This window comes from Bombyx mori, chromosome 3 (genome assembly GCF_030269925.1).
Source record: "Bombyx mori chromosome 3, ASM3026992v2".
Lineage (NCBI taxonomy): Eukaryota > Metazoa > Arthropoda > Insecta > Lepidoptera > Bombycidae > Bombyx > Bombyx mori.
This window is the reverse complement of record NC_085109.1, coordinates 10,018,010-10,028,622: the sequence shown is the minus strand read 5'-3', so window position 1 is coordinate 10,028,622 and position 10,613 is coordinate 10,018,010. Positions and strand designations below refer to the sequence as shown.

Here is a 10,613-nt window from a genome sequence, read left to right as displayed (position 1 = left end):
TGCTAGATTGAGTTTCTAAATTTACCTGGATTAAAATTTTCATATCTTCAAAATATAACATTTTGCAACCAAGCAAATCGAATGACAAAAATCGGTTTATTAAGAAAATTAACTCATATAATTTTTTTAACCAATACTGTCTAAGCCTATTCGTTGCAAATTTTACAATCGAGCTGAATTGACTTTCCGATGGGATGAAAACCTAACAGTAGTATCTCTTGGCCCACCACACGCTAATCTAACCATCTACTTTGATAAATGTGGCGAAAGTCTCAAAATACTGCTACACAGATATACCTACTCTTCAAACCTCGAACGTTTCGCGACAGAATTATCTGAGCTTTACGCATCTTACAAATTCTGCTAAACGTCGATTCCGTATTTAAAAAAAATGTGGTTCGGATATTACGTCCCACTCTATATCTAATGATCCAACAGCTTACTACTCGACTCATACCATCAGCCTTTAGCGGTTGATATCGACTTTAAGCTATGCAGATATTGGCTTGCGAGTAACGTGAATATCACTGTTCATCTTAAATTTAATTTCCACAAAGGTGGTTCAAGTTCAAGATTTAAGCAGCAGTAAAATTAAAAAACGTAAAAAGTCGATAATTGAAACCTTTAAAAAAATCATCGACTATTTGAAAATAGAGAGAGTTTAGTACCGAGACAACACTATTCATGGATGTTTTGTGTACAAATCGAAACACGAAAACCAAAAGATAACCTAATACATTCAACCGACATCATTGAAAATACAATTTAAAAATAGCGACTACTTTAACAAGACATAAAACAAGCTATTTTCATAACAATATCTAGAAATGGCAGACGATACTGAAAATGTAAGTGTTTGATTTAAAAATTTAAAAACATCGAAATTGTTTCAATACCTTTTATTTTTATTTCATTATTTTAGGTAGCTGTTATGACCGTAAAAGAACCTTTGGATTTGATAAGGCTTAGCTTAGATGAGAGAATTTATGTTAAAATGCGTAATGAACGAGAGCTCAGAGGCAAACTGCATGTAAGTACATTTACAATATGAAACGCTTTTAAATTTCTTATTTTGCTAATTTAAACCTATTGACTCGAATAATGTACTACTTCTGAACACGACAATAGTAACAAGTTATTGAATTGATGAAAACGTAAGTTTGGTTTTATTAAATTAGCCATGTACTTAAACCTATTTCCTTGGTTAGGCCTATGATCAACATCTGAATATGGTATTAGGAGATGCCGAAGAAACTATAACAACCGTTGAAATCGACGAAGAAACATACGAAGAAGTGTACAGAACTACAAAACGAACTATTCCTATGTTATTTGTAAGAGGAGATGGTGTCATACTTGTTTCACCACCAGTACGTGTTAGTATTTAAACTGATATCATTTAAGTATAATAAAACTTTAACTAATAAACCATCTTTATTTGTAATAAAATTCTTATCTTCAGTTTTTGATTCTTAATCTACAATTTTTTTTCATTTTTTATATTTATAATTAATTACGAATTAGCACTTAAACCTCATTCGTTTTTTTTTACTTAATGAAAGTTCTTGACATAATTGTTCACCAAGTAGATTGCACAAATAATGATAAAAATATTTAGTCTAAATTGAGAACTTCTCAGATGTTGTTTATAAATTACAGAAGGGTGTCTGTACACTATTATGCTGTACAATGTTATATAAAATTGTTAAGTAAAATATTTAGAATTGCCAATTATAAATTGTTTTGTCAGCTAGCTTGTATGATTATCCATTATAGCATTGCACCAAATCTACTGGAATAATTCTGATTAGAATTTGTTTTAAAAAAATACAATTAACCTTGAAAAGTAATGTATTTAATTTTGCTATGGTAAAAACAGTTAGAACATCAAGAGAGGGAGACAGTTGGATAGTAATTAAAACAAATTTCACATATTCAATATAAGGTAAGCTAACAATTAAAAACAATATTAAAATATGTTACGTTTATTAAAAGAGCTTAGTCAATTATGATGATTGTTGTCTTCTAATTCCATTTATAAACCTTGGCCTATTAATGAATATATGAAAAAAACTATTATCGAATAACTAGATTAGGAGACCCCACGACCGTAATAAAAATAGCATAGCTGCCGGGTATCTTCTGTAAATTATGGTCATGCTGTATTATGAGTTCCCAAATCGATATATGGTCAGCTAGTTGATCATCGATAATATACTTTAGTTGGTGTTTCAATCACATTCACTCAATCTATATTGCACATAATAAATAATATCACAATCTGTGATTATGATTTAATATGAGTTAATACTGGTACAAATAAATATACACATTATCTATAAATGATGTGCAACTATGTATTCAAAAATTCAGTGATTCAATTAAGTGTTATTTCTAATTAAGATGTCTTCCATAAAATAAAACATCAATAATCAGTCAGTTCTTTAATATATTGGTAATAAAACAATGAAATTCCAATAATAAATTGTCACATATATAAAATAATAAGAAGATACTCATTAAATGACATTAATCTGTAAAGTCATTCATCATAAAACAAATTGATAGGTCATGAGGACCATATATTTTAAAGCTTGATTGCTTTTTTATCTGCTGAACTTATAGTAAATATCATTTCCATATACTCTAACTAGGTCCTTTCCCAATTGCCATCTTGATTTGCTGCCAATAATAACTGCTCCGAGCTGCTGTCAGACATTATATTGGTCATAGAACTACAAATGCATAGCATAGATGGGTGAACTAGCTCACAGCCCCGCAGGCCTTAAGTGGTGGAGCTTATAAACATTACAACGTGAATGTCATCCACCTTCAGACATGAGGTAGAAGTCATTACATTAGTGTTCCAACTATCAAACTGGAATGCATAATTTTTTCGTAGCAAAAATTGACAGGGGAAAGTGGTACCTTCCTGTGCAGACACATTTAAGCCCTACCACCATAAAGTAAGTACTGAAAACTCCCAGCTGACACATTGGATTAATGATTAACTATGAGAATAATAAAATACAAAACGTACGTAATCGTACATAGTCAATTCAAGTAAGTAATACAATTAATTATAATTAAAATTATCACATGACATACGAATTTCATTTAAAACATTGTAAAAACATTAAGGATATTTCTCACGTGTGTTTTATAAGGATCTACTCGAAAATATTCTTGGATTTCGGATATATCTTCGGAATATTGTTATTGGAAAGCTATTTAAAAGCCACTAAACGCACGTGATAAATATCAATTAAGTTGTATGGACCGATTTTTATCAATTTTTAATAAGTAATATTAAGAAAATTAAATTTAATTGTCGGTGTCATCTGATGAGCTCGATAGCTCAACGCTTTCATTAGGACCGTGACTTTGGCGGCCCCTGCGCATACGATACAACCTTGACTCGTCTTGACACTTGTTAGTTATAACGCCCCTGAAAAATAAAAATGTTGATGAAAACCATTTTCTAGATGTATGAAGAAGCGTTACGTGAGAGTTCGACTGAGCTGACTGATTTACTTTTAGCTGTGTCCGTTACAGTCACTGATTTACTTTTGCTATTTATTATGTCACAAAAATTTATTCATGTGTACGTATATAAAAATACTAGCTATTACTCGCGGCTTCGCCGGTATGGTCAAGGAAAAGTTTCGGTGTTGTTTCCCGTCCGTGGGAATGAGGTGTTTTTTCGGGATAAAAGGTAGCCTGGACTGACTCTCCGGACTTAATAATATTGTTTTAGAAATTTATGGCAATCTCTTGCTTCGTTTCGACGTGAAAGAAGAAAGAACAAACAAACAAACAAACAAACAAACACACTATACTATATTTATAACATTAGTAGGTTATTATCTACCATTCCGTTTATATTAAAGTTGGAGATGAATACAGAAAACTAAATGCAACACGGTCTGTAGTTAGTCGCATACCCGAGACGTAGCGGATGCTATCACGTAATTTTTGGCCTGATTTTGATACCGTGGCCGGACCCTAATATACACAGAGAATATCGATCCTCACCTATTACACACTTTAAAACAGAAAGTATCACCTATTCTCACACAGGCTGTACAATGGTACCATCATAGCATACCTCCAACGCGTTTTAGGTATAGTTACTCTTAAAAATTGGTAGCTGCCCTGAGACACAACTGTGTCGCTAATTACAGTTACTAGAGCACTAAGGACATGTCATATCGGATCCTCCCGATCCACCAACGGTGCTTTTAGGTACCCCAAGTTCCGGTCATCGTTTTCATCGAACCCGTCGCTTGCAACGAAGGGCTCGGCGAGTAAACTAACCCTCAGACACAGCCCACTAAGTTTCTCGCCGGATTTTCACAGTGGGTCGCGGTTCCGATTCGGTGGTAAATTCTGCGAAGCGCTGCTCTTACTAGTGTTAGTGTTAGCAACGTCGTCAGGTTTGAGCCCCGTGAGCTCACTTACTTGTTAGAGTTACACTGAAATGGCCTCTCAAGGTCATCAGCTCAGGAAGGAAAAAAACACTAAAAGTGAACTAACCTGATCAAGTTCGGAGGTACGCCACACCTCTGCGAAACTGTATTCACGACATCCTCGACAAGAGCGGGATCAAGAATTTTCTTTGCCGGCTTATTAGCAAATGCAGGCGATTGTTTTCCGGTGAGCGTATGTGTAGCTAGAGTTCTGAAATTATACATGTAGCTTATAATATTATATAATGAATAGTGCTCGTGCCTAGTTTGTGTTCTCAGGCGAATCGGTAGAAGTATTGTAAGCCCGCACAGATAGGGACCACCATCGAACCTCTTTCTGCTACGAAGCAGTTATGCTTTTCTGTTAGAAGGGTTAGCACAGCCGTTCAATTAAGACTAAGAACTTCATGTTTAAAGGTAGTGTCTAAACCCGTAGTCTAAACCTTGTGATTTCTATTAGTTTCCGGTAACCCCTTAATGCTAGACAGAAATTTAGTTCGTTCAATTGTCTACGGAAATAGAAGGAAAAGAAGTTGCAAGTCTGGACTGGTCTAATCAACACTTCATCTAATGACGATGTGTACATAACTATTCATAAACTTGGTATGGTAATATTAATGGATATACTGCAAATAGCGAAATATTGGCCTCGCACGATGCGACGACAGACCGCTGCTTGATGTTTTTTTTGCACTTGAGTTAATAAAATACTCTTACTTTCTAGAAAAAACAGCTTGCAACAACTGTCTGGTTGCAGTAGTGTGAGACTTCCAATCGATTTTGTTCAGGACCTTAGCAGACACCCTCGTATTTCCAAAACCAATGGGTACCTAAAAGATGACAGGTCAATAAAACCTATTTTTATCACAAGTAAAACTAACAGCTATTGTCAATAAAATCTATATGAATTATTACCATATCTGAATCAAGGTTATTAGTGGTCTGTGCAGACATCCTACGAACCACACAACCGCCAGCCGCTGGTCTCTCCGGGTCTACTTGCATTTGAGAATTATTTTCCGGTTCTGCCATTGCTTCGTCGGCGTGTCTGAATAAGGCATCATTAACTTGCTGTCGCGGCTGCAATCCTGCACGACTGGTGCTAGGCTGACATAGCGCGTTAAGATCGTTTGCGTTTGATGCCCCCATATTTCTAGACCTCGGTTGAGCTCTTGAGACGCTAGCATTCTCATTGTTTGGTCTAATTAAACTGGGCAATACTAGGTTAGGATTCGAATTTTGTACAACACGTTCGAATTTTTTGTACAAAGTCACCAAGACATCTTCCAACTCTTGGATTTTGGCGTGTATTGCTGGTGGATATTCTGTTTGGGTAGATTTGGTTCCGTAAGTTTTTTTAGGTGCTTCATGGCTTCTGCCCCGCAATGGGGTGCTTGCGGTCAAGGCACGACGTCTTTCGTGAAACGGATTATGGCCACTAGATCGTTTGCTAGTTTCAGTTCTGCAAGTATTCGAAAGGTATTTTACCCTCGGATTGCCAGATGCTGTGATCTTACTCCGATTAAATAAGTATTGCATCTAGAAAAGAAAAGAAAAAATGGAACTGTAATAAAACTGACATCTCTATATATGAAAATGAATCGTCGAAATCATTAGTCTGGCTAAAACTCGAGAACGGCTGGACCGATTTAACTAATTTTGGCGTTGAATTATTCGTGGAAGTCCAGGGAAGGTTTAAAAGGTGAGAAAATATAAAAAAGCGCGGAATTATATAAAAACAAACAATTTTGTTTTTCCTTTGATGTGTCCCCTTGATGTGTCTTTTATTTATCGATTGAGGCACTACGAAGTCTGCTGGGTCAGCTAGTATAATAATAAAAAAGAGTAACTACTGTTTCTTCTAATTACGCAATTTAGTACTGTTATTGTTTCTTTTTTTACGTTTGAACGAAAGCTGAAGATGGTTTAATCGTTGTAGAAATTATACCTTGGAATTATTTATTTATTACATACGAAGGAAAGTAAGCATTATCTTAATTACCACCACCAAATAGTAGATTTATTTAATAAATTTTATTACCTCAGCTTCACTGTCGCTTGTACTATTGTTTTCGCTGGGGCCTTCTACGTCTTTTTCAGTTGGATGTTGTTCTATTGGTTGACCATTTGTCAATGCGTCCACATTCTTGAAGGAATAAACATTTTGATCGTTAAGTCGAGGTGACAAATTGCATTCAGATCAGGAGTCAACAAATTAGAAATTTAAACTATTAAAAAATTACATTAACGGAATAACCATAGAGGCGATCACTTTTAGTTATAGTGAGTAATAGAAATTCGGTAGCAAATATTAATGATTCAATATTTCTTAATGATAGTATTGTTCTGCAGCGAGCCATTTATGCCATGCCATTTTGTATTTGGAAACCACTTGACACTGAATGGCCCGTGAGCTTGACTGTCTGTTTGGGTATTCACATACAACAGACCTGTAAAATGTTGTTTAAAGCATTTTTGTAATTTTTAAACAATAATCACACACACACACACACACACACGCACCAAAATTAGTTCGTAGTTTAGTCGTTTAGTAGTTTTATTTATATTGAGGCTATATAGGCTTGATTTTATTTTAATATCTAGAAAAAAATCCTTCGAATAAATTTAATAGCAAATTTAAGCCGTCAAAATGAAGACAATTGAAAATGGACACAGTTTTACATTGTTATTACGGGGAAAGCAATCATCCTGATGGTAAGTAGTCACTGTCGCTCATGCATATCAGCAATACCGAATACACTGTCAGTCCGTTGCAAAGTCATAATGTTCTTAAAATCTCATTAGAATTCCAATGCTGCATTAAAAATTTCACCACAAAATGTCGTAATTACATTGACGGCCAATAGTTTTTGCGTCAATTAATATAAATAAAATAAACCATTAGTTGTTAATAAACAATGTGTTAAATAATTTGAACTGGGATATTAAAACTCAAAACTAATGAATCTTTCCATGTGGGTACTCACGAAAGGCACAGTGTTCGTCAGCTCATATGAACGCAAATACAACGCCAAAACATGTCTTACTTTTATATCCTGCCTCTCCAGAAGATGTTGGTATTCCACTAAATAGAGTTTGCTCCCTGCAACAAAAGTCGCAAGATAAATAAAGATATTCTTAACAAAAACACATCTTAACACGACCTAATCTTGGAGACTTATACGTTGCACCTGATATCCTTATAACTAAAGCACGTCTCGCTGTTCCGTTTTTTAATCTTACTAATATTTCTTTTCCCGGACTGATTTCCGTTCTGTGATATGATAATTTCTCAACATTGACCACGCAATACGCTGGATAAGCGTAGTTTTCCGTAATCCACTCGAGCAGTATCCATAGTCGTTTAGACATAGTGCAAATTTTAAGTTTATAAAAGCGCAAAGTGATTTTAGGAGACGATTTTCCCCCGACGCTCAGGTAATAACTGCACAATGAAGTTTAGTCGGGCCGAGTTGTTGCGCGTAAAGACCCTTTGAGCAAAAAAAAAAACCTACATTCTACAATAACAAAATTGTAGAGGGTAACCCGCCAATACACACCAAAGAACCGTTACGCCCAAATGTTTTTGATCCTAGAGATGCAGTGAATGATATAATGTAGGTACGAATTTTTAAATTGTAAAATCTAAACATGATTACATTATATTTTTATAAAAATTGAGTTGTGTGAGCTTCGTTTGTTTTGATCTACAGTAAGAGGAGGAATGAAAACATTATTCGATTGACTTGGGGACGCATTCGCAAAGTTAATACATGCGAAAAAACTTCTACTTGCGTGAAGTTCTCTTCGACGTTCAATAGGTGGCGCGCGTCTACTCATACATTAAAGTGAGTGTACTGTAAAATTAGATACTATTTATTACTAGTACGTACTATTTCGTATCACATAAACATGAATATTTTTACTTTTATTTTATATTCACGATCTATGTGTTCGACCATCGCTTGTCCGATTGTATAGATACTATCCTGATTTTATTTTTATTATTTACTTATATATTTATTTTTATTTATTTATAGTATCATCAACATAAAACAGGTAGGGAAGATATTATTCATAAAAAAAAAATCGTGTATACCTACAGCCTACAGTTGATAGTAAAAGCAGATTTTGGCTGGGCTTACATATAAAAACAAAGGTAAAATAAATAATACAATATATGTATGTTATTCTATATTTAAAGGTTTGAAACAACTTTTTTAGTTTGAGATCTGAGAGAATATAACGCATACAACAAAATGTATTTAAATACTGCAGCCGAAGAAACTTCATTTGTATGAAATTAACAGCCACATAAAATATGTAGAAGAAGCGGATGCTATCAGTAATATGTTCTTGAAGATATAATACTTTTAGAACTTCTGCTTACTAGAATAGATAAGTTTGAACAAACTGATTTTTGATCTGTTTTATTCGCCAATCTTTTCTATACAGAGCGACGTAAAAGGGATTGCTTTTAAATAAATGAAATATTTCAATTGCATTGAAAGAAATTGGTTTTTATCTCCTTAACTTTCATAACATTTTTGTTACATTATTGTTCCCTAATTGTCCTATTCTAACACTATATGGATGCAGCACAGTCCGAGAAAGTAGATGGAAATCATAATATATTGGATATATTGGATAGATAGGTAGAATTTATATCCCTATAGTGACATCGAATGATGCGACCACAGGAATAATATCAAGATATATATCTTGATATTATTTCTGTAGATGCGACCGTGCCGGTATTCGATTACGGCAGGCAGAGTACTCATTTTTCTAATAAGCGCTTCAAAAAGTCATTTTTGAATATGTACGATGAAGGAATAAAATCGTGTAGTAAAAGTCAAATGCACAAATAATATAATTTACGTAATTACGTATAGGGCTTCTGGTGAGCCCGCACGCGCAGCTACCACCGCCCTTCCTATTTCGGCCGTGAAGCAGTAATGTGTTTCAGTTGAAGGGCGGGGAAGCTGTTGTAATTTCTATAAAACTGAGGCTTAGAACTCATATCTGTCTCATGTGACTCCAGTATCCGACTCCGGTAACCATTTAACACTGAGTGTTGCCGTGAGTTCGTCCACTTATCTATGCGATATAAAAATATCTTAATTCGCATTCGAAAAACATTTGAAGTCGGAATCCATGATTGCATTGTAGAAACCAAGGAATGTAGTGATAGGTAGGATTGTAGTAGCCACCCGAGCAAGATCATAATATTTTATCTTCTAACTTCTATCTAGTCTTCTTTTGAAGTCGTCGTGGCCTAAAGGATAAGACGTCCGGTGCATTCGTAGCGATGCAACGGTGTTCGAATCCCGCAGGCGGGTACCAATTTTTCTAATGAAATACGTTATTAACAATTGTTCACGATTGACTTCCACGGTGAAGGAATAACATCGTGTAATAAAAATCAAACCCGCAAAAATTATAATTTGCGTAATTACTGGTGGTAGGACCTCTTGTGAGTCCGCACGGGTAGGTACCACCGCCCCGCCTATTTCTGCCGTGAAGCGGTAATGCGTTTCGGTTTGAAGGGTGGGGCAGCCGTTGTAACTATACTGAGACCTTAGAACTTCTATCTCAAGGTGTGTGGCGCATTTACGTTGTGGATGTCTATGGGTTCCAGTAACCACTTAACACCAGGTGGGCTGTGAGCTCGTCCACACATCTAGGCAATAAAAAAAATAAAAAATATATAAATGAATTGCTGTTCGTTAGTCTCGCTAAAACTCGAGAACGGCTGAACCGATTTGGCTAATTTTGGTCTTGAATTATTTGACGAAGTCCAGAGAAGGTTTAAAAGGTAAATAAATTTGAAAATGTTCGGAATTAAATAAAAAACTATTTTGTTTTTCCTTTAATGTGTCCCCCGTCGGACGGATTCCTTTTGTTTGTTTAAGTTTATTTTATACAAAATTTTAGGTCTTTTATTTATCGATTGAGGCACTATGAAGTCTGCCGGGTCAGCTAGTTTATAATAATTAAGAGAACGTTTTATCTGTTAGTTTACTTTTTCATGGCGTTTTATTTCGATACAAGTTCGCTTACAACATGATTGAAGTCTATAGTGGTTACTAGAATTTAAAGACATCTCAAAAATACTAAAGTAAAATCGCAAAGTGCCGTAAT

At 34.9% G+C, this 10,613-nt stretch overlaps 2 protein-coding genes across 3 annotated transcripts; one reads left to right on the top strand and one right to left on the bottom strand.

The window, feature by feature from the left end:
• The first annotated feature begins 698 nt into the window (after positions 1–698).
• LOC732955 (LSM Sm-like protein family member) lies at positions 699–1,542 on the top strand. The gene is given in 3 exon segments (NM_001046953.2): positions 699–848; positions 923–1,030; positions 1,209–1,542. Coding segments are annotated over 3 exon segments (309 nt in total). The 5' UTR covers positions 699–827; the 3' UTR covers positions 1,389–1,542.
• Positions 1,543–2,429: 887 nt separating this feature from the next.
• Positions 2,430–8,005, bottom strand: LOC101746308 (early boundary activity protein 1). 2 transcript variants are annotated; one of them, XM_038020419.2, is made up of 7 exons: positions 7,661–8,005; positions 7,517–7,572; positions 6,511–6,615; positions 5,385–6,008; positions 5,187–5,299; positions 4,537–4,680; positions 2,430–3,448 (listed from the first exon to the last, which is right to left on the bottom strand). In XM_038020419.2, the coding sequence occupies exons 1-7, from the start codon at positions 7,839–7,841 to the stop codon at positions 3,325–3,327; spliced, it is 1,347 nt and encodes a 448-aa protein (XP_037876347.1). In that variant the 5' UTR covers positions 7,842–8,005; the 3' UTR covers positions 2,430–3,324. The 2 variants fall into 2 exon arrangements, with proteins under 2 accessions (XP_037876347.1, XP_037876344.1); XM_038020416.2 differs by having other exon boundaries at positions 7,457–7,572; positions 7,661–8,000.
• Between the last annotated feature and the right edge of the window lie 2,608 nt (positions 8,006–10,613).